Source organism: Kogia breviceps, chromosome 4, assembly GCF_026419965.1.
Source record: "Kogia breviceps isolate mKogBre1 chromosome 4, mKogBre1 haplotype 1, whole genome shotgun sequence".
NCBI lineage: Eukaryota > Metazoa > Chordata > Mammalia > Artiodactyla > Physeteridae > Kogia > Kogia breviceps.
In genome coordinates this window covers 36,687,305-36,712,179 of record NC_081313.1, presented here as the reverse complement: position 1 = coordinate 36,712,179, position 24,875 = coordinate 36,687,305, and the positions used below count along the sequence as shown (strand labels likewise).

The 24,875-nt window shown below is 39.5% G+C and overlaps 1 protein-coding gene across 1 annotated transcript in view; it reads right to left on the bottom strand.

Annotated features, from left to right (window-relative positions):
- MRPS30 (mitochondrial ribosomal protein S30) overlaps positions 1 to 24,875 on the bottom strand; it is a 59,654-nt gene that overhangs the window by 15,322 nt on the left and 19,457 nt on the right. Inside the window, exon 5 of the mRNA XM_067030961.1 lies at positions 4,013 to 4,064. Coding sequence (XP_066887062.1) covers positions 4,013 to 4,064 — 52 coding nt within the window. The remainder of the gene's footprint in view (positions 1 to 4,012; positions 4,065 to 24,875) is intronic.

Sequence of the window (24,875 nt, the reverse complement as noted above, 5' to 3'; positions counted from 1 at the left end):
TGAAATCAACACTCTTGTATGTGGAATTACAATTTGCAATTCTGTCCTCATTATCCTGACTTTTCTTCAATAGAACTGTCTTGCCTCTGCATATAAGAAGGAGTTGAAGATGCAGTTAGTAAACTGAACTATTTGAATTTTAGACACTTCTGGAAATTTATGCAGACAACAGAAAGCATATTTGAACTTGATAGTGCTTTAAAAAAGAATCAGAGGACTTCCTGCTCTGATGTGAAGGCAGGCCCATTAGCATGAATCAAAACAAAGGAATAATTTCCTCTTTTTCTTGATGCTAATTCACTCTGGAGTCATCCTTCTGAGTCTCCGCTTAAGGCTTTTAAAAGACTTGGGGAAAATATGTCACGAAATGGATCCATTGTAAATATTACAGGGACTTGTGGGCTTATTCGTTTTTGGCACTTGCATGTCCTCAGTCAAGAGTCTAAATGCCAACAGAGCTCACTAATCCCCACTGACTACTTTTAAACAGATTGCAGATTTCAGTATCCAATGGAAATGTAAAAGCAATAGCATGGAAAGAGTGCAAAGCAACTCTTCTAGTGTCTGGCCAAGTCACAGAATAAAGAAGCTCCCCACCTACTTCTTTATATTCACTCAGACAGTGAAGGAAAGTGTACTGACCACTTCTATCTTCTGGCTCTTTCCCAGCTGGGCAATCTTGCCTCACTGCAATTTCCCTTTAGCCTACCCTGCTCCAGATATACAGTCACCTTTTTGTTTCTCAAGGCTGAATCCTTCTCATCCTTAAAGATTCCAGACCCCTTAGAGAGGCCTTCTCTGATAACTCTATATAAAATATCCACTTCTGTCTACTTTCTATCATATCACACCACTTTTTTTTGCATAGAACAGAAACTTCAGCTGTCTTGTTTACATTTGTATACCCAGTACATCTACCAGTCCCTGGATCACAGAAGGTCTTAAATACCTTCACTTCCTTTAAAGGGAAGGAATGAATAAGAGAATGAATTAGTAAATATCCTGTATCTAGTATTCACCTAAACAGTAAAGATGCAAAGTTGAATCAGACGTGGTAAACTCATGGAACTTACAGAGCCAGAAGAATGTTAGACAAGTTTAATATCCAAGGTTTGTATTTTAGAAAGATCACTGTGGATAGGTAAAGTATGAAAATGGATTGGAAAAGAGCTGGACTGAATGTAGGCTAAGTACTTTGGAGACTATCACAGTAAAGCAAACAAAAAATTATGAGGCTCCAAAGTAAGGTGGTGATATAAGGAAAGAAAAAGAAACTAACTGATCTAAAGATGTTAAGGAGGGTGAATTAATTGTCTGTAAGAAATGAGGAAGATGTTGAGTTTTGATCTTAGATTGCAGTCTTAGGTAGCTACATAAATAAAGGTGACTTTCACTGAAATAAGGATATAGTAAAAGGACCATGTTGTTGTGAAATGTATAAGAAGGAGAGAAAATATTATGTGTTAAGATTCTAACATATTGAGTTTGAACTGTCCAATAGGTGTTTTCTTTCCACACATATGTGTGGAAATGTCTGGGGCCCCAAAAGGAATGGGATATAATAAAGATAGTATAAATACAGTGAGAGCATGGATTTTTGTAGGCTTTAGTGTAATGGGAGAAACAATGTCTCCATTTTTGAGCAATATTTGCTTGGAAGCATGCACTGCACTTAATAATCTACCATGTCATTTAATCCACATAGACACAATGAAGTGAATGTTATAATTAGCACCATTTTATAGAGAAGGAAACTATCACTTAGAGAGGTGGAATTTGAATCCAGCTCTTTCTTACCCCAGAGCACTTGCTTTTACATTAAAATGCTTGGACAAGTCATGACACCTTCTGGCACCTGGAGAATCTGAGTCCTATTTCTCACATTGCTTCCTCAAGAAAATAGGTTATAACTTCTAAAAAATTAACTTTCAAATGAACTTCTAGAACACAATCTATTTATAACGAGATGGGCTTGTTTATGTAGTTTAAAATGCCCTCTCTCCTCATGCAAGATGATGTTTCCTAAAGAAATAGCAAACTCACTAGATAGGTGAAGACTTGAGGGAGAATATATGTCCTTATATAACATATTTTCTAATTCTAACCTGTTTTGAAAATGTTTAGTTATCATTTTTTTTCTGTTGCACTAATTCATATTTATCCAAGACATGTCTTGAGTTAACAGCCAATGCCTCTAAAATAAAGTATACAAAAAGAGGACAGTAAAAGATAGCTACACTGCATGAACTTACCATTCACACCCAAGTTTGGATTCTGAATTTTTAATAAACTTTTACTTTCAAAGCCTTTGCCATTAAAACCTTTGCTTTACAAACTTTTTTCCACTTGTTATGCAGGAATGAATAAATCTCTCCCATCGAAAAACCACCCCTCCCTCCAACATACACACACAAAACCACATTTCTAGTGTTTCCACTGATCAGTCAGAATTTAACCAACAAATATTAAGATCCACCTATGTGCTCGACACTGGGTCAACTGCTGGGGTCCGGGGCTGGGTCCAGGAGGCAAGATGTATGTAATCCACACACATTTCAATAGATTCACATGCTGTCTTTAAATTAAGGTAGCCCTCTGAATGAGACAATTGTCTTTTAAGGAACAGACCTTCCTGGGATACAGCTACACTACTTAAACTGTGAAAGACTTCATGTTTCTCCTGTTTTCCTATGGGTGCTTTACAGTTATTGATTTAAATACACATCCCAAAACAGTAAATGTTGGTATGTATATTTAAATGCTGGTAATGAGAATTAAAAATTGTGAACACCAACTACTTCAAGAAAAATAATAACATTGCCAGGGATGTTGTCCAAAGAATTAGTCAAGCATAAGTCTACAACCTTTAAAGGGAAAAATATACACATCCAATATTGTCCCCTAAATTATTAACAGTATAACACTTTGTTTTTAATTATCTACAATTCATATAAGAGCTTTACTGAAATTTTAATTGCAGGTTTTTTTAAATATATACTTGCTATTTTATAGCACTGGACATAAGTACTAAATTTTGAGATCTGTATATTAATAAAATCAGAGGGATTCTGATTGTTTCATTCAAAACACTCCTAATTTTGTGAAATTTTTCACCAGATCAAGAGTCCTTACTGCAGCCATGAAGGGAAAAGAGTAATTGACCTCTATACTGTTAAGTAATAAATGTTTAACATTTATATCCAGAATATTTCAAATTGTGTTTATTGATACCTGACAGAGCTTTTATTATTGATAACATAAATATAAACATAATTCTAATTTAAATTTGGAACTCTCAGTGATTAATGTGACATCTCTCCTTGTTGATTTATTGTTGAAGGACTTCACTCAAGTTAACTCAAAGGACCTAAGCTTTTGCTACATCTGGAAATCCTGCTGAAAAATATGGCAGAGCTGCACTTGCTGCACATCGAGGAAAAATAAGAACAAGTTACAGGTGTCCAGACTGAGAAGTATCATGGCTAAGAATGGGGAAACTAGAATAAGACCACCTAGTGTCAAATATTGCCATTAGCATTTACTGGCTCTGCGACCATGGACCCCATCTTCCAAGTAAGAGTGATAAGATAAAAAGACATAACTCACCAAAGGCACTTCGGCAAGTGCCAGGCAAAAAGAGTTCAGTATAAACAACCTATCACAAAATAAACTGACACTGCTGGGAACATGCTAAGCACCTTATATGGATTGTTTCATTTAATCCTCACAACACCACCAAAAAGTATGTGTTATTACTATCCTCATCTTATATGTAGCTGATATTATGTTAAAGAAAGAGAGAAAGAGAAGGGTGGGGGGAGAAAGGACGGAAGATTAAACTTCTTAAAATGAAAAGATTAGATAACAGAGAACTTGTTTATGGACAGTGTTTAACAATTCTGGGTGTTATAAATAAATTTATAACTAATTAGCTGAATATTTATAAGCAACTACATTTAACTACAGACATTTATCAATTACTCAGTGCCTAATTATAAAGTCTACTTATTACATGGGGTTTTTATTGCTTTTCTTTTCCATCCATTTCATGGCGTATATAGTTGCTGTCAGGAAAACAAAGCTAAATCAGACTTTGGATCAATTACACATACTTAGTCGGTATATCTTACATGCATAGCACTGTGAATATCCCTGTTTGGGGAGGAGGGGAGAAGTGAACCAGGGAATGATATTGTTAGGGATTAGGGAGAGACTGAACAAACAAAACCTAGTGGGGGAAATTAAAGAAACCCATCGTTATGAATAATCAAGATAGGTTTTTTAAAACTTAGTTAAAGTTTCAAAGTAAAAGAAAAATTCCATTTAAATAAACATTCGCAGATTAAATACATTGTTCTATTAACATTTCCTTGAGCATTTTTCTTCCCTAGCACTCATCTGACCTCCTTAAAATTTGTCTGCATCTTTTGTTTCTCAAAATTGTTCCTCAGGCAAATTTCCTGTGCTACATCTCCAAAGACAAATAGAAGTGAAGAATGTTTCATAGTAAAATAATAATTTCCCCAGCGTTATTAGTTAATCTCTGCTCACACTGGCTGTACTTAACATTGTAGATTGCTTTGTCACCTGCATGCACTTGATTTATCAATATAGATGTAGAAAATAATTTGTATATTTACATAGTATATACTTCATTCTTTTGTCATTCCAATGGATCTCATTTTGTGTCCTCCTCATAAAGCTGACTTTATATGTTTTATTAAAGCATATCTGGGATTCACTGTAAGGTTTAAGAAAAATCAGTAGCCTTAGAACTGGAAATATCTAGCTTTGCACCCTAGGGTTCCAATGACCCTGACAACTGGGAGAGAAGTCTTCAGTAGAATAAGTACCATCATACTCTTATTTATTTATTCCTTCTTCTCTTGATTGGGTTGAACCATAATCTTAAAGGCATACTTACCTTATTTGCAAAGGCACAGAGCGCCCACTGGTGCCAGCTCACTTTACCAGTGTTTGGACAAATGGACCCAGAGATTCAGACCACCCTCCAACCCCCTCTCCAGTCCATCGTCCAGGACCACTTCTCTGCAGGATCTTAGCTTCCAAGATCAGCTAACGTTATTTTTTGTGGTTAAATCCTCATTGCCAACCAACCATGAGCTGTCAGATCTGCCAGAATTATTCCACCAAAGTGAAAACCACCATCAACTGTCTGGTCCACCTGCAAATGCAGGCATCCTACACCCACCTCTCTATGTTTCCATTTCCACCATGAATATTTGGTCCTGGAGGGTGTAAACCACCTCTAGGCAACCACCTGATCAACCTCCAGAGACCTGACAGCCCCAGAACAGACTGGGCAAAAGGCACCTTCAAGCCCAACAAGGAGCCTTCCAAGCCCAGCGGCCTTCCTCATTCCAGAGTCCCCTCCCAGGTGTGGACTAAATGGAAACAATAAACAATAAACTTTCCTTTTACATAAAAAAAACCAGCCTTTGGAGGTGATTCATTTAGTTATTCATTCATTTATTTTTATCTCTCAGTGGGAAGAAGAATTTATTCCAACTTAAAAAATTGTAGAAGACTTCCCACAATTAGTTGGATTGAATTCTTCACTGCTTCCAGGATGAATTCCAAACTCCTTGCAGTGGCATTTACAGAATTCATCACTTTTCCCAAAATATATTTCCAATCTTTATTTCTCATTTTTCTAAACTCTTATGCCACAACAATATCAAGCCACTGGATTTTCTGCAAACACAATATATATTTCAATCCCTTTCTCATTTCATCATGCAATTCCTCTACCTAGGGATGTCCTTCCTTCCCTTCTCCATCTGCTGCCTTCTTACCACACTTCTAAGACATAATTCTCAAATACTTTCTTCATGGGGAATCCTCTCCTAGACAGCCCACCTTAACCCATCCTCCAGACTGACCCTGAGGAAGGTCAATGGCTTTTTATCAAGCACTTTATGGAAGAGATTTCTTCACTGGGCTAAAAATTGAACTAGATCATTTCAGAAGTCCTTTGTGATAACTCAATAAAATGTTTCCAAGCTTGGGAGGAGCAAATTGTAAGCATACAACTGACTTTTATACTGATACAAAGGCACAACACAACTAGAGTCTAGTCTATTTTGAATTTAGTATATTTCCAAAGTTGACAGCCACTTTGCAGTCCAGGACCAAAAGTTTTCATTTCAGGATTTCTTAAGACAAATTGTTCTAAAAAGGTATCTAGAATTCTCTTTTTTGTTTATTTGTTTGATTTTAATATCCATTCCATTTTAGCAGCAAAATGTTTCTTTTCATAATTTTAAGTGTCTAGGTCTAGGGAGTTTAATAATCATGGTTCCATTTTGTTTTGTGTAAACTGGAAAGTGTTAATTTTTTCCTAGAATTCCCACCTCTGTAAGGAAGGTACGATGGGTTGTCATAATTTCTTATCGTGATGGGGAAAAAAATGTTAATGTATGAATGGTCACATCTTCCTTCACTCTCCTATCCTTGCTGGGCTTCTGAGCTATTTATAATTATTATACTGATTCTTGTGTTGGCCAGATTATAGTGTAGATATCAAGCAGCAGAGTTAAAAAAAAATAAACAAACAAACCCAACTAGATTACTTACTTTAAGGTAGGCAAAGTCTATTCTTGAAAGAAAAGAGTAGATTTGAAACAAAGGAGGGAAAGGAGAAAGAAATAGAGAAGACAAAGAGTGGTGTGAATTTTTAGAGAATTTGAAGGAGAGACAACGAAAGAGGAAGCGGGGAAAGAGCAAATAAATCAAAAGTTGAGGAAGGGGTGAAGAGAAAATTGAGGGCAGCAGCCTCACTGTGTTTGTCAGCTGGGGGGATGGTTGGGAATGCAGATTTTTAGGATATTTTGCTGTGCTTCATGGGACAACCACTGTTGGCATTTTTCAAGAATACACACAAAAATAAATTAATTTTCAATTTTTAGATTGAGTTTCTCATGCATGTCTTACCCCGTAGGACACCATGCTGTTGAAATGGGCTACACGGTTGTTCAGCTGTATTCAGGTTGCCTACTATAATACTTATCATTATTGTAATTGTCTCTTTAGTGGCTTGTTTTTCTTACTATACTACATACAGTCTCTATGAGGATAGGGATTCTGTCTTAATCATTTTTGTAAACCTATCTTCTAGGACAATATCTGGCAAGTACTAGGTTCTCAATAAACATTCATTGAATGAATGAATGAATGAATGAATGAACATGATGCCAGAAGCCTTGACCAACTGCAGTCACAATAACATGGAAGATAAGTCTTAAGATAGAAAATTTCTTCAAAGTTCGGGACGAGTTATGAAACAATATTTTTTCCCCAAAGGTAAGAACAGACACCGCCTACAGTTTTCTCCAGCAGTGATTTTCCTTTTTGCATGGGCAAATTACACATCAGAGCACCCACACACAGTGTCTTGCAAAAGAGAACAAATATGATATACAAAGCATTCTGCTGATCATAAGGAGGAAAAGACACAAAGTAGATAGTAGAGATAATAAATGTGTTGGTGTCTATAATTTATAGCACTTATGTGAGAATCCACTGTAGCTGCAAACTATATTTTCCCTAAAAGGTCAACATATTCAAATCAGATAGTTATATTAAAATATTCTGATTGATTATGAGTGAAGCCAGTAGAAGATTCAATGTATTTGTAACTCCAAAATTTGTAAGTCAAATTTTGTTGCATAGTAAATTATATTTTGATTGCTTTTGTTGAGGGTTCTAATCAGGGGGATGCATTCATTCATTAGCCAGATATTTACTGAGAATTATAATGTATCAGGCACTGTGCAATGCACTAGAGCCTGAACAAAGAACAGACGCAATCCATACTCTCAAGGAACCTAGGAACAATAAATGCAATACAATGGGGATATAATGGAAGTCTGTGTGGAGTAAATGGGCGGTGAGCCTCAGTCTGTGTGGAAGAGCCAAGAAGCGGTTCACATATAAAGGTAAACCTGGAGCTTCGTCATGTAAGGACAAAGAGCTCAGGATCAATTCAGTGCATTTAGTGAAAGAAGTCTTGTTCAGTATTGTTAAGCACGAAAAAGTGAAGAATGACAGGACTTCAGGCCAGAAAGGTGACAAGGGGTCTTGCAGGCCTTGCTATGAAGCATGGATTTCATTCATTCTGGGGGAACTCTTTGCATCCTTCTGACTGCATTGTGAAGGCTAAGTAGAGAGCAGTGAGACTGGAGGCAAGGAACTTTAGAAGACCCTTGGAATTGTCCAGATGAGGAGTGATGAGGATCTGAAATAAGACAGAATTAGTGGGGGAAGAAATGAATGGTGAGAAGGAAACATCTTTAGGAATTTTCAACACCTGGTAACTGACTGGATGTGGGAAGGAAAGTATGGATGTAAAAAATGACTCCCAGCTTTCCAGATGGGAGACTGTGTAAACAGTTGTGCCAATCCATGGAGTTGGGAACACTGAAAAGGACAGGAGGCTAATGAGTCCAGTTTGGGGCATGTGGAGTTCGAGCATATTTGGGACATCCAGGTGGCGATCAGGAGCAAACTCCTGGCTGTAGAAAGAAACCTGAGAGTTTTTTAGGTACACATGGCCATTGAACATGTGAAGAACATGAGAAGTGTTTGGAATATCTCAAAGCTGTTACCTCCAATTTGTCTATTGTCTAAATCCAGATTTTCACATATGAAGGTCTGTTGAAACAGTAGTTTACAAACTTTAGTTTCCTTCTCACATTGGGAAAATGTGAAACACACTTAACAGGTACCAAAAGCTTAGTACAGCAGGATTTTCAACCTAGCTGACAAGTTCAGTGATGGTGTAGTCTCAAAACTTTGGGGAGATACAAGGTATGAAAGGCCCTCCAGATAACTGACATCTTAATCCATGGCTTATCACTGATTAAAAGTAAGGCATATCCTTGTATACGTAACTATCAAAATGTATATTTTAGCAACAGAAAATTCCATGATTCCCTACTGATGTACTGTTTCATTTTTTTTTTTTCATTCAAATGTAAGAAATTGAGAAACTATGGACCACTTTGCTTTGTTCTTCTTCTGGGGTTTATCTTATTCCTTCATTTGGAACATATTCCTCTGTTGCCTCATTTTGCCTAATTCTCTGTTTTTATTTCTATGTATTAGGTGAGTTAGTTACATTTCCTGATCTTAGAGAAGAAGCCTGATGTAGGAGATTCCCTATGGGGTGCAGCAGTGCATTCCTCTCTGATCACCAGAACTATATTCTCCTGCGATGCCTCCTATGTCAACTGCATTGGCCCTTCTGTTATGGTGGGACTGACAACTGTGGTAGATGGGGCTAGCCCCTGGCGCAGTTCACTGCCAGGCCCTGCCTCCCGTAGAGGCTGCCAGCCACTGGTGGAAGGGGCCATATCCTGGCTCAGCTGGATGCATGGCCCGGGGAATCCCAGGGCTGGTGCCAGCCCACTTGTAGGTGGGGCTGGGTCCCATTGTGACTAGCTACTTGGACTGGGGTGTCCCAGGACTGGTGCAGACCAGTTGCAGGTAATAAGTAGAGGGAGGACTCCAAAATGGTGCTTGTCAGCATCGGTGTCCTCATTGTAGAACAAGCTCCCCCAAATTGCTACTGCCAATAGCTGTGTCCCCAGGGGATGTTCCAGTTGCTTCCTGCCGCCCTGGGAGGCTCTCTAATATCAGCATGTGAGTCTGACCCAGGTTCCTTTCAAATTACTGCCTCTGCGGTGGGCCTCAGAGTATGTGAGATTTTGTATGTGCCTTTTAAGAGTGGGATCTTTGTTTCCTACAGCCCTCCAGCTCTCCTGTATGCAAGCCCTGCTGGCCTTCAAAGCCAGATGTTCTGAGGGCTCGTCTTTACAGTGCAGGACCCACAGGCTGGGGAGCTCAATGCGAGGCTCAGACCCCGTACTCGTTGGGGAGAACCTCTGCAATTGTGATTATCCTGCCTTTTGTGGGTCACCTACCCAGGGGTGTGGGTCTTGACTATACTACATCCCTGCCCCTGCTACCCGTCTTGTGGTTCCTTCTTTATATCTATAGTCGTGGAAAATCTTTTCAGCTAGTCTTCAAGTCATTCTCATGGATAGTTGCTCTGTAAATAGTTGTAATTTTGGTGTGCCTGAGGGAGGAGGTGAGCTCAGGGTTTTCCTGCTTTGCCATCTTGGCCACTACTTTTACCCTTTTAAAACTTATCTTTTTAAGACTATTTTTTAAAGGTCCTGAGAGGTTGAATTAGAACTAAAAGTATCTGTATGAACTCAGACTTTTAAATAAATAGAGGCAGATTTAGAAATAGTCATAAAGGTATGTACTTACATCTCTGTCTCTTTCTCTCCCTCTCTACACACACACACACACACACACACACACACACACACACACACACACACACACACACACATTTCCTAGTTTTGTCCATGCAAGAAGCTTAGAAGCAATAAAATTCCAGCAGCACTAAGCACTCTGAGAATACCTCTCTTGGTTTCCAAATACCACTCTCCACCAAAAGGAACCCGGGCTTCCTGGGGACATGCTGGCTCAGGGGAGAAACAGGGAGAGAAGAAAATAAGCCTGGACATAAATTAAGCAATAAAATAAGGAGATGCTTACAGGCCAAAACTTATCTAATTTGAGCATTAATATAAATGAGTATATAGAATTACAACCTATTGAATAAAACAGTGACCTATGATTCCATATTGATATAGATAGATAAGTAGGTAGGAGAAACATTTCTAGGAGCCTATTATTCCATACTGATATAAAAATAAATGAATAAATAAGACTTTAAACATTTTTAATAAGTAAATAAGGAATGATACAAATGGGTAATCAGTATTTGACATCCGTTATAGTAGTAGTTGACAAGGATGGAAAGTATCAATATATTCTAAGAGTTGGTAAGATTTGATAAGGAGAATGTATTGAGGTAATATCAGAATAACTTGCCACAAAACATGATGCAAATTTAGAAGGAAAATGATGACTCTAAGTTGGAGAAACTTTGTAAACACCAAATTGACCAAGTGATCTATGGTGGAAATCACCTGAAATTATGGGTGCCTTGATGTGGTACATTGAGAATAAGAACACAGCACTTTTTTTTCCTCTCTCTTTTGTATTCCTACCAAGAATGCAGGAAAATATTCTTGTATTGAGACTCTGTTCACAGGAAAACATCAATCAGACTGAGGCCGAGAGTCATCTTACATGATAAAAAGCCTGTACTCTTTATGACTGTCAAGGGAATCGGAGACAGGGAAAGTGAGGGATTGTTTCAGACTGAAGGAGAATGATGGCACCTAACAACAAAATGCAACATGTGTTTCAGAATTGGATTCTGACCCAGGAAGGAAAAAGACTTTGCTTGATGTTTGGTAAAATCCAAATGGGATTTATAGATTGTATGATAGTGTTGTATTGTTAAATAGCTAATTTGAAAGATTTTATGGTGATAATGTAAGAAAAGTGTTTACATTTGGGGGCAATACATCCTGGAATTTAAATATAAACTAGATACTAAAGAAAAAACTCACATAAATGCATGAAAGTAACAAGAAGGCTATGTTCTATGTCTGGTGTACATTCCAACCATCAATTAATCAGGGTCTAGGAAGAAAAAGATGCACACTTGAATTGGGCAACTAATGATAGTTTAATAAAGGAACTATTTTATAAAATGTGGGGATTATGTGAAAAATCACAAGTGATGGTGCAATACCCTCTGTCTAAGAACAGCAGAATACCCCGTGTTAAGGTTCATTAGTAATTCAGGAGATATGAAGGAAATGAATACATTTTTACTTCTACTATTTGACTCCAGTGATTTCAACCACATCCCACATTTCTCTGGAGCTAAATAACTCCAAAATCTTAATTGCAGCATTTACTCTGGAGTTACGACGACAACGATAGGATGCTCCTTTTAGAACCTGAATCCTTGCTTTATTTTGGTTGACCAAGTGACCAGACGTTAAGATATTTTTCTTCCCTTTTCCTTGAGGCTAAGTGGATATGCTATACTTGATTCGCCACTCAGCTTAGCCTGCCACAAATTGAACTGGTCACTAACATTGTTTCTGGCATTAAACAACTCAGTTGACAAAAGATTATTGGAGTGGCCACGCAGAGTCTTAAGAGATTCCAACTGCTGGCATCATTAACCTGTAATGCAGAAACTAACAACTGTTCTGATAATCTACACAAAATTGCTACTGAACTTTTCTGGAAGAGCTCAGTGATTGTGCAACTAACCTCATCCAACGTTATTGCTACAGCAATCAACATAAATATGGGGACTTTTACCTTTGGATTCGTGGGCAATAATGTAAATGGTGTCTTTTTAGAACATAATTGATTTTGAATAGACTCGCCATCGGTATCAACACAATTGTTACTTACAGCTGTTGTCCAAACAACCCTCCAAGCCAGGGATGTTGCTAAGGGATCAGCCTTCCTTTATTCTTATCACTTACCGCTCTTTGTTACTTGTTAGGATTTGCCTCTAATTTTGAATAACATCAAAATTCAGAAGCAGAGAACATGGCAAAGTTATTGTAAATACAATCAACATTTTGCTATGGTTTTCAACACTCTGTTTCCAACCCCTAGTTCTTGAAGAAGCACATGCTTCAAAGCAGGATTTTGGAACTCATTATAAGTAAATAATTATCTTGGTTTAGATGAATCACCAAGGCATTTTGGTTCTCTGCACCGATACTGCCTCATTTTTATTTCTGCACATGCATGTATGTGTGTGTGAGAGAGAGAGATAAGGTTGGGGGGGGGAGAAGAAAGGGATGGGGAAGGGAGGAAGAGAGGAGAGGGGTAGAATAATGTTCTGATATACAGTATAAATATATATGCCCAAACGTCACTGGGAGGAATATGGAGTCATCAAAAAAATTAAGAGCAGCAAGACTATATTCACATTTTTACAGGCCATTCCTCACTACATTAGTTTCCTGTGGATTCTGTAACAAATTATCACAAACTTTCTGGCTTAAAATAACAGAAATCTATTCCATCACAGTTCTGGAGGCCAAGAGGTCAAAATCAGTTTCACTGGACTCAAATCAAGGTGTCAGCAAAGAGCCTTTTTTCCGAATAAGGGAACATCCACAGGCTCCAGGGATTAGAATGTGGGTACCTACTGGAGGGCTATTTCTAGCCTACCACCCCCACTAACACACTATTACAACCACTCCACTCCCACCAGCTCTTAAAATTCGTGAAACTGTTTTTTTTGGACACAACTAGGTCAGTCTGGAGAAAAAGATGAGCCTGAAATGATGAGACAAGTCTTTATTAATTATTTGTGGTAGATGAGCCATACATAGAAATACAGTCTTTCCTTTTGACTCCACTCTGATTGCTCCTTGAAAGTGGAGTCTGACTTCTCATCTTTGGTTCCCCCATGATCAGCTCAGTGCTTCCCACACCATCATATGCAATACGTGTTTGTGGAATAAACAAACAAACATGCAAGTTATTGTCATGAATCCTCTCAGATTTGTGCTCCATTCCACATTGACAAAGTCAATGATGGGGATCATGGTTATAGCAAAGTTAACCAAACGGTTCTTTAGTCTGTGGCTTTGCCCTAGGGTCTGTCTTGCTCCCTTTGCCTGTACAGCATTATCTGGCCCTTTATTCATTCTGCCTCTTCCTTCCTCTCCCATCCACAGCAGCCAGTGACTACCTCTTCCCAGTGCTGTCACCTCAAGACATATAACTCTTTTTTGCGGTACATTTGTAATATATAATACATTCTTTTTTTTTTTTTTTTTTGCGGTATGCGGGCCTCTCACTGTCGTGGCCTCTCCCGTGGCGGAGCACAGGCTCCGGACGCGCAGGCTCAGTGGCCATGGCTCACGGGCCCAGCCGCTCCGCAGCATGTGGGATCTTCCCGGACCAGGGCACGAACTCGTGTCCCCTGCATCGGCAGGCGGACTCTCAACCACTGCACCACCAGGGAAGCCCAAGACATATAACTCTTGAGCAGAAACCCAGCATATGGCAATCCTCCAAGGGTGGACCACGAAAGGACCCTGCCAGCCAAGACGTACCATCTAAGCCCATGTCTGTGTCGTGGTTTCTTTCTGTTACATCCTTTTCTAAAACTAGGAAACACTCCTCTTTTCTTCTATAAATCAGCAAGTCACACTGAGTATATTTGGTCAGGGAATTTTTTTCACTTTCTTTCCCCCGCCCCCCCGAAATGAAAGCTTTTGCTCTGCTTTGAATGTTGTATTAAGAGAAGCCCTCTGGGGCTTCCCTGGTGGCGCAGTGGTTGAGAGTTCGCCTGCCGATGCAGGGGACGCGGGTTCGTGCCCCGGTCCGGGAAGATCCCACATGCTCGGCTGGGCCCGCGAGCCATGGCCGTTGAGCCTGTGCGTCCGGAGCCTGTGCTCCGCAACAGGAGAGGCCACGACAGTGAGAGGCCCGCATACTGCAAAAAAAAAAAAGAGAAGCCCCCACTCACCATGACGCCCACACTCACCACAAGCCTACACCCACCTTCATACTCAGTCCCATCATTCCTTCTCATACCTTATTTTTTATTCCTTTAGCCTACACCCACCTTCATACTCAGTCCCATCATTCCTTCTCATACCTTATTTTTTATTCCTTTACTCTGAGGCCTTCATCTTCAAACACTGATTTTTGGTTCCTTTATCTACCACCCGAAGGAAAAAATCATATTCAGCTAAGGAAACGTGGGGAAAGATATAACCAAAGTGGAATCATGTCACATTTGGGTCACACGTTTGCTCAAAAGAAAAGTTTCTCTTAGGCTTCCTTTCCATAGCACCGTCAAACAATACGTGTCTTCAGATTTACTGTAGGATTTGGGATGCCAGTTGAGCAGCTACAGTCTCCTTATCTAGATTCGGATTTCAACCAGTGAAACCATTCCAAATAGCTAACATGTTTCCTTCTACAATGGCCAAAAAAAAAAGCTTTTTCTGGTAAACATTGCCAGATAGACAAAAGAGAGTCACCTAAATTGTCACTTAGAATACACAGGCAGCTTTTAAGCAAGAAGAGATCATCTCCCAAAGATGATCTGTTTCATCGGCACAGAAAGGACAGGTAAGGTCAGTATCATTAATGAAAAATATGAAGAACTATTTTATGGGGAAAAGAACGGTAGAAGAAGAAACAAGTAAATGGAGAAAGGAAAGTGAGGCAAAAGGAAGTGCTAAATAATAAGGGCAATTGATTTGACCAAGGGCATAAGACTACTCACATGGTAAAGACAGGCTTGGAATTTAGATTTTTAGACCCCTAGTCCAGAGTGATTTTCTCTACCCACAGTTTCCTAATCAGCCTGGCAAGAATGGGCTATAGGTATACAAATATTGATTCCTTTTACACAGGCACAAGGAGAAACGGATGGGAGGAATACATAAGGAGTACATGAGCCAGTTGCCGCTGATTAAAACTAGACTCTTCCTATTTAAAAGAGGATGCTGAATAAGTATAAATTTCTTTGGGCTCTGTGATATAAACAAATGTTTGGAAGCACTGTCGAGTCCACACCACAGTGAGACTTGGACAGCCAGTTTTTGACTGGGATAATCAGCTCCTTCTCAAACATGGCTTGTCTCATGAGTCTGAGAGGACATGGGGTCTGTGTCGGGAATCGTGAAATCAAGTCCCGCCCAGGTTCTGTGGTAGGTAGAAGGACAGGTAGTACTCCTGGAAGACAATATTATATTGAGGAGCTCTATATTAAGGAAGGAGATTCCTTGAAACTGTACTAAAAAGAGTGTTGAAACCTGAAAAACCTTTTTATACATCTGGGAGCGAGTAATCTAACAAATGAATACTTTAAGTAGGCTGACATGATGAAGTGGCCATTTTTTGCTACTCCCTCCTAGTGGGTAACAAGAGACCAGTTAATGTGGCTGAGGCTAGGGGTCCTTACTGTCCATGCTAATCCAATGCTAGTGTGGAGGGCTTCTTGAAAGCAGACGTGTGAGAACCTCAGAATAATCACTAAAGCAACACTTGGATAGGTGGCAGCAGCCACAGCTTAATTAGACCTGAACCTTCCACAGGCAGCCTGATCTGGGCAAAGAGGGCAGAGTTTCTCACCATTTTCCTTTTGTTGTCCTCTTTTTTTGATTTTAGAGGCCTTCAAGTCATGTAGCCTATGTCAGTTTTTTTTTTTTTTTTTAATTTTTATTGGACTATAGCTGCTTTACAATGTTGTTAGTTTCTGCTGTACAGCAAAGTGAATCAGCTATACGTATACATATATTTCCCTCTTTTTTGGATTTCCTTCCAATTTAGGTGCCTACGTCAGTTTTAAAACATGATTCCAAATTATTTCTATATTCCTGTCATCAGGAAGAGGGGTCTCTGCCTCCTTCTCTTGATTCTTGGTAGGTTTATAACTGATCACAATGGAAGTGATGCTATGGGACTTCTGAGACTAAGTCAGAAGAGGCCATGCAGCCTCCAATAGTTCTTTTTAGATACTCCCTTATGGAACCCTGAGCCATCACATAAAAAGTCCAACCACTTTAAGTCCTCTATGCTGTGAGGAGGCCCAGGTCACAGAGAAAGGCCAAGTGCATGTAGTCTAGTCAGCTAGCTCCAGCTGAGATCCCAGCCAACAGCTGGCATCAATTGCCAGACATGTGAGTAAAGGTGGCTTCAGATGATCCCAGAATGTAGGTGTTGAGTCACACCCAGCACTTGAGTTTTACCAGGTGAAACCCGGGGCATCGTGGAGCAGAAACAAACCACTCCTGCAACAGGCCTTTGTAACCTCCAAAGCGTATCATGTAAGCTGTCATACTGCTCCCTGCAGAAGGTCCAAATTAAATGTTTTGTTACCTTCCCCCATTTCCAATGCCTCTCTGCTGCAGATATTTTAACATTTTCAAACACTCAAACATTAATACTGAAGCCCTGTAAATGGCTATATTTAATAAGAATTAATTAATACCTTCTCACACTGTATCTCTGGATTATTTAGCATTAAAATCCATTTCCAGGGGCTTCCCTGGTGGCGCAGTGGTTGAGAATCTGCCTGCCGATGCAGGGGACACGGGTTTGAGACCTGGTCTGGGAAGATCCCACATGCCGTGGAGCAACTGGGCCCGTGAGCCACAACTACTGAGCTTGCGTGTCTGGAGCCTGTGCTCCGGAACAAGAGCGGCCGTGACAGTGAGAGGCCCGCTCACCGCGATGAAGAGTGGCCCCTGCTCGCCGCAACTAGAGAAAGCCCTCGCACAGAAACGAAGACCCAACACAGCCAAAAATAAATAAATAAATAATATGGGAGTTCATGTATTTAAAGAAAAAATCCATTTCCAGATGGAGAAATGACATATGGCAAATAACTGATAAAGGTGGTCTTATCAGAATAGCAAGAATCCAGTTCCTGATACCCAGCTCTTTGCTCCCTCCCCAGGGAATGCTTAGTGACTATAAACGTAGGACAAAGAAGATAGGTACAATAAATGACCTCCATTCCCTGTCACTCATTTTAATGCTACCATGTTCAGTATTTTTCCCCAAGGAAACAATTCCTTTGCTAAAAATATAACCCCTTCTCCACAAAATCTATGTAGTTCTACAGAATATTTGACAACACTAAAAATGATGTCTAGTCACAGTCTATTTATCTAGATTGTCAAGAAAAGATAAGACAATCTGGAATCTAATATAATCATTGAACACTTTCTTTTTTCACTAACTAGAGTTGAAAATAAACAATATATTTTTCTTTTAATCCAAAAGATTGCTAGTTAATACACATACCAGCAGAACTCTCAGACAACTGATCTTTCAGTGTGACAGCAGCACACCTGTACTACTACTTTAAGCCTGGATTGGCAAACAGAGATAGGTCGATAAGTCATTGATTTTGTATTGCAAAAAAATCCTAAAAGCTAATTATTACTTGAGTCTCAAGCTTGATGCCAACTGGAATATTCTCCCATGGAAGTAAATTGTATCATCTCAGAGTTACTCTGGGCTTCCTACTATTAATACATCAAAATGCCTTTCACCATAGAAAGAACTAGGAAAATATAAAATAAAGGGAATCTATGAAATACAGCTCACAACATGATCTACCTCATGAAGCCAAAGTACAAATCGTGAGTTGTACGCTAATGACCTATTTGTGGCAATTTAGGAAGAACACGGGATAGGACTCAGAACACGTGGATTCTAGACCCAGCTTTACACCAATATACATGTGAACTTGGGCAAATCTCTAAACTTCTCTGGCTTACAGGCATGCCTCATTTTATTGAGCTTTGACTTTTTTGCACTTCACAGTGCTGTTTTTTGTTTGTTTTTGCACATTGAAGGTTTGTGACAACCCCTGCTGAGCAAGTCTACCGGTGCAAGTTTTCCAACAGCATTTGTTCACTTCCTGTCTCTATATCACACTTTGGTAATTATTGCAATATTTCAAATTTTTCATTGTTATTGTATTTGTTATGGAGGTCTGTGATCAGTGATCTTTGATGTTACTATTGTAATTGTTTTGGAGTGCCACAAACTGCACTCATTTAAGACAGTGGTTCTCTCTCCCTCTCCTCTGGCCTCTCTATTCCCTAGACACAACAATCTTGAAATTAGGCCAATTAACAACCATACAATGACCTCTAACTGTCCGAGTAAAAGAAAAACCACATGTCTCTCACTTTAAATCAAAAGCTAGAAATGATTAAGCTTAGTGAGGAAAGCATGTTGAAAGCCAAGATAGGTCTTGCACAAAACAGTTAGCCAAGTTGTGAATGCAAAGGAAAAGTTCTCAAAGGAAATGAAAAGTGCTACCCAAGGAACACACAAATGACAGGAAAGCAAAACAGCCTTATTGCTGACATGGAGAAAGCTTTAGTGGTCTGCATAGAAGATCAAACCAGCCAGAACATTTCTTTAAGCCAAAGCCTAATCCACAGATAAGCTCTAACTCTTTTCAATTCTGTGAAGGCTGAGAGAGTTGAGGAAGCTGCAGAAGAAAAGTCTGAAGCTAGCAGAGGTTGGTTCATGAGGTTGAAGGAAAGAAGCCATCTCCATAACATAAAAGTACAGGGTGAAGCAGCAAGTGCTGATGTAGAAGCTGCAGCAAGATATCCAAAAGATCCAGCTAAGATCATTAACGAAGGTGGCTACACTAAACAAGAGATTTTCGGTGTAGACAAAACAGCCTTATATCGGAAGAAGATGCCATCTAGGACTTTCATAGCTAGAGAGAAGTCAATGCCTGCCTTCGAAGATTCAAAGAACAGGCTGACTCTCTTGTTAGGGGCTAATGCAGCTGGTGACTTTAAGTTGAAGCCAATGCTCATTTACTATTCCAAAAATCCTAGGGCCCGTAAGAATTATGCTCAATCTACTCCACAGTCTAGAAATGGAACAACAAAGACTGGATGATTATATTTACAACATTGCTTACTGGATATTTTAAGCCCACTGTTGAGATATACTGCTCAGAAAAAAAATACTTTTTTGCTAAAAAAATGCTAAACTTTTTTTTTTTTTTTTTCCGGTACGCGGGCCTCTCACTGTTGTGGCCTCTCCCGTTGTGGAGCACAGGCTCCGGACACGCAGGCTCAGCGGCCATGGCTCACGGGCCCAGCCGCTCCACGGCATGTGGGATCCTCCCGGACCGTGGCACGAACCCGTGTCCCCTGCATCGTCAGGCGGACTCTCAACCACTGCGCCACCAAGGAAGCCCTAAACTATTTTTTAACTAAGGTGTGTACATTATCTTTTAGACATAATGCTATTGCACAGACTACAGCATAGTATAAACATAACTTTTATATGCACTGAGAAACCAAGAAATTCGTGTGACTCACAACATTGCGATATTCACTTTATTGTGATGCTCTGGAACCAAACCCGCGATATATCTGAGGTATGCCTGTACTTTAAAACCAGAAAATTGTACTAGATTGTCATATGGGAATGTGGATTCAAATAAGTTTGTGCATTTAAGCATTTCTTATTCCTAGGATTCTCCATGCTTATACTACTCAGAAGTTCGTCCTGCCTTTCCTTTGCCTATGTTTTACACACACACACACACACACACACACACACACACACACACACACACAGAGCTTTTGTTATATACGACATGTTACATTTATTTTTATAAATGTAGTGTAAGCCCTGAACGTTTTTTTTTCTCTTGTAATGCAAGTGCCTGACTTAAGCTTTGATCGCTGTCATCCACTACAAAGAGTCATCCCCCTCAAAGAAAGCTATCTCAAATAAACACATTGCCAGCCACAGAAATAGAGCCAGGACACCACTGCCACCCCACGTTAGTCTCCTTTGTTTTAGAGATCTTTGTTGATTTCTGTAACTGACCACTTGGACTGCTTTTTTTTCTCTTTCTGTGCTTAAAATTTCCGCTTATATTTAAATTCACCAATAAAGAGTGAGCCCGTGAAACCCTAGGCTCCCACCCTCAATCCCCAAAAAAACAGAACCCCAGCCTCGTGCTCTCTCTCTCTCTACCGGCAACCTTGCTGTGTGGCCCCAGGTGTGCCATGTAAGTTCCAGGACCTTTAAGTAATAAACCTTTTTTTTTTTTCCAAGTTTGGTGATGGTTATTGCTGAGGGCATCTTGCAGTCATAGTAAGAACCATAAGGGCTGGTCCAGCCACAACACTGGTTATCAATAGACTGAGACCAACACAAAACAATACATTTACATAAATTTTATAACATATGCATATTGCAAGCATTCAGAAAACTTAGAAAATATTGAATGAAAACCAATATATCCATCATTCAATCTTAACAAATACTATTATTTTACCATACTTATTCCTGATCCTCCTTCTTTTCTAAAATAAATAAAATGTTGCAAACATAACTAAAATAACCAAAGGGAACCACCAAACATAATCACCACCCCACTCCAATGCTATTCCACTTCCTCCCTCATCATACTGTAATACCCAGAAGTGTGTACAGAGCTTCCAGTTTATACTTTTATATTTTACTATGCCTGTATAGCATTACCAATGTAATATTCTCTGGATTTTTAAAACTTACATAGATGTGATGATATTGACCATCTCTCTCGACAACTTGCTTTTTTCCCCCAACTTTATGTTTTCCAGATTCGTTCATGTTCATTCATTTAAACACTAATATGTTCATATGAACATATAACAACTGATATATCTACTCCTTTATTGCTAGACATTCAGAAGTTCTCCATTTTGCCCCTATTACAAATAGTGCCACAAGGAATAATCTCTTACGACATCTTCTTGTGTACCTGAGTGAGAGTACATTCACGGTATTGATCTTGAAGTGCAATTGGTATGTCTCAGGGCATGTTCATCTTCCACTGCACAAAGTACTACAAAGCAGCATCCAAAGTGGTCCCACCAAGTTAAATGCCTGCCTGCAGTGTACAAGAGCCCCCATTTCCCCACACCAAGATTATATGTGGTATTTAGACATTCTTTTTCCAATACAATGAGAATAATATAATAACTCATTATTTTCATTTGCCTTCCCCACATTGATACTGAGGCTAAGGATATTTTAGCTTCATTTTCTGTGGATTGCCTTTCTTCTAGTCCCTTTCACAGGAGGATTGGGGCTGCTTTCCGATCTCTAAGCTCAACAGTCTTTAGCTATGTCCATTCCTCCTTTGCCCAAGCAAACGTGAATATGCTCAAACTCCACAGCCCATATCCAGGCATGAGATCACCCAGGCTGATCACCCACTCAGAGCTCACTGTTCTGGCTTTGACTGTACTAATTGGTTCCCACTGATGGATCCATCTTTCCTTCCTCCCTCCCAGCTCAGTCATACTTTAGTGTACCTTCTTATGGTACATTTCTTGATAAAGAATCTGCAATAGAGGGAGAAAGTAGTTGATGCCCTAGTCTACCATGTTGCTTGAACTAGAAATCTCTGCTACTTTTATTTCATTTTAAGCCATTATCCCTAATTATTGCTCTGCCTGGTTCCCTTTTTCTCTCCAAGATAGCTATGGAAAAGCACATTTTGTGATTTCTCTACCTTGGTTTCCTGGACATTTTAGAAAACTATCTATCCACATACTATCAACTATGTAGGAACAGCAATATTAACAAAATGAAAAGATGGTGGAAGAGACTGAGAGAGAGACAGAGAAAGAGAGATTGGTCTTTAAATCTTACCTGTACTGAAATTCAGAGCCCTTTCCCGGCACAGAGTTAAGACTGATTCTATTAGACTATAACCCACTGATTGCTCTTAGTGTAAGGTTTAGTTTTCTTGATTAAGTTACTGAAATTTCAGATCAGGGAAAATTCTAGTTGATACTGGGCTCAATCTAGGAAAATCTCAGTCCTCCACAAAGTTGCTATCTTGATCATGGAATTCCAAGACATTCTATTCTAGCTTTAGGCAAACTTCAGTTTAAAGCCATAGCATTCCGAGGCTGAAAGTTATCACAAGTGTCAAGAAAACAGTGCATATGATGAAAGCAGTAATCAAGGTTTCAAAAAACTTATTATTGGTGGAGGCTTTCAGAGTTCAGAAATCCTGTTCCCAGTGCTCAGTTTCTTTTGTTTTTGTTTTGTTTTGTTTTTTAAACTACAGTGGACCCTGTAACAATGCAGGTTTGAATTGCATAGATCCACGTATATGCCGATTGTTTTCCCTAAATACATACTACTGGATCCACAGTTGGTTGAACCCACAGATGCAGAACCATGCATACAAAGGGCCAACTGTAGAGTTATACCCAGATTTTGGACTGTGCAGAAGGCTGGCACCCCTAAGCCACCCATCTTGTTCAAGGGTCAACTGTACCCGTGTTGGTTTACTAGGGCCGCCAAAACAAACTACCACAAACTAGGTGATTTAAAACAACGTAAGTTTATTATCTCACAGTTCTGGAGGCTAGGGGTCCAAAATCAGGGTGTTGGCAGAGAGGGCAGATGTTCCTCTGAAACCTGTAGGAGGGAATCCTTCTTTGCTTCTTCCTAGTTTCTGGTGGTTTACTGGCAATCTTTGGCGTTCTTTGGTTTGCGGCTGCAACACTTCAATCTGCCTTTGTTGTCACATGGCTTCTCCCTCCTGTGTCTTTGTGTCTTTTTCTTGTAAGGACACTAGTCATATTAGATAAATAGCCCACCCTACCCCAGTCTGACCTCCTCTTAACAGATTATATCTGTAGTGACTCTTTCCAAATAAGCTCACACACTGAGGTACTAGGAGTTAGGACTTCAGTATAATTTGGGGTGGGGGGCGGGGCACAAGTCAACACATAACACTACACAAGTTGATAATTTGTTAAAAAGCTTAATGATGATAGACTTATTAAAATAGGATGTTCCCAAACTATCAATGAGAACTTGTGCCTGGTCCTACAAGATAGTGTATGAGCAATTGAATACTTACGCATTTCATCATTTTAAGTAGTTTTATAGTATTTGTCATGGGTTGAATAGCATACCCCCAAATTCATGTCCACCTGGAAGCTGAGAATGTGAACTTACTTGGAAATAATGGTCTTTGAAGATGTAATTAGTTAAGGATCTTGAGATGAAATCATCCTGGATTTAGTGTTCACCTTAAATCCAACCACTGGCGTCCTCGTGAGAAAAGGAGAGAACACACAGACACTGGGAAGAAGACCATGTGAAGACAAAGCAGAAATTGGAGTTATGCTGCCATAAACCAAGGAATGCCAGGAGCCACCAGAAGCTTGAAGAGACAAGGAAAGATTCTCCCCTAAAGCTTTCAGAAGGAGCATGACTCTGCCAAACCTTGATCTTGGACTTCTGGCCTCCAGAAGTGTGAAAGAATAAATTTCTGTCATTTTAAGCCACCAAATATATGGTTATTTGCTATGGCAACTCTAGGAAACTAATGCAGTACTCCTTTTATATAGATTGGGAAAAATGTATGTCGCCAATCCCTTATTGTTGAACAGTTAGGTTGTTTCCTATTAACAGAACATAGTAAGACAGGGACTTCCCTGGTGGTGCAGTGGTTGAGATTCTGTGCTCCCAATGCAGGGGGCCTGGCTGGGTTCAATCCCTGGTTGGGGACCTGGATCCCACATGCATGCTGCAACTAAGACTTCACATGCCACAACTAGGACCTGGTGCAACCAAATAAATAAAATAAATATTTTTTACAAAAGAGAACATAGTAAGATGCTAAAAAATGTACTTGATGAAAAGAAATGGAGAAGATATCCAAATAACCTGAGACAGACAATTATAAATGGGAAGAAGCTACCAGAAAAGAGATTTCAACTCAAAAGAAACTTTGTCTAGTAATCAGTACAGTACAAACTGGGAAAATGGCAGCCTTTGGAGGTAATAAATCTTCAACCTTCAGGCACAGAGAGAAGTATTTGGTGCAAATGTTTTAGAGGATATTTGAGCACTGAATAGTGGGTTGAACTTGATGACCATTAAATTTCCTTTTATTCTAAAAGTTTATGAGTCTATCCCTCAGGGGATAGTGCCATGGGGGAAAATGTATGAAAGAAAAATATCACAACTGAAGAAAATTAGTGAAAGGGCAAGCTGAACCCCACACAACTCTCCAGCTCTCAAGAACATTATCATTTTGTCATTTGGAAACAGGAGGTTTAAAACAGAAATCTAAAAAAAATGTTAATGGCAAATCACATCTGCTGTGACAGGCTTAGAAGGAATGATTCATTGCACATTAGAGTTAGGAGGGATTTTGAAGATCTTCTTGTTCAATCCCCTCAATTTATCATATGAAGGAACTGAGTTCAAGAAAAACTGAGTGGTCCTAAGTCACTTAGCTAGTTAATGATAGAAGCAAGACTTCAATCTAGATTTTCAGATCCAACTGTCAAACCGATTTTAAAACTTGTTTACAGGGCTTCCCTGGTGGCGCAGTGGTTGAGAAT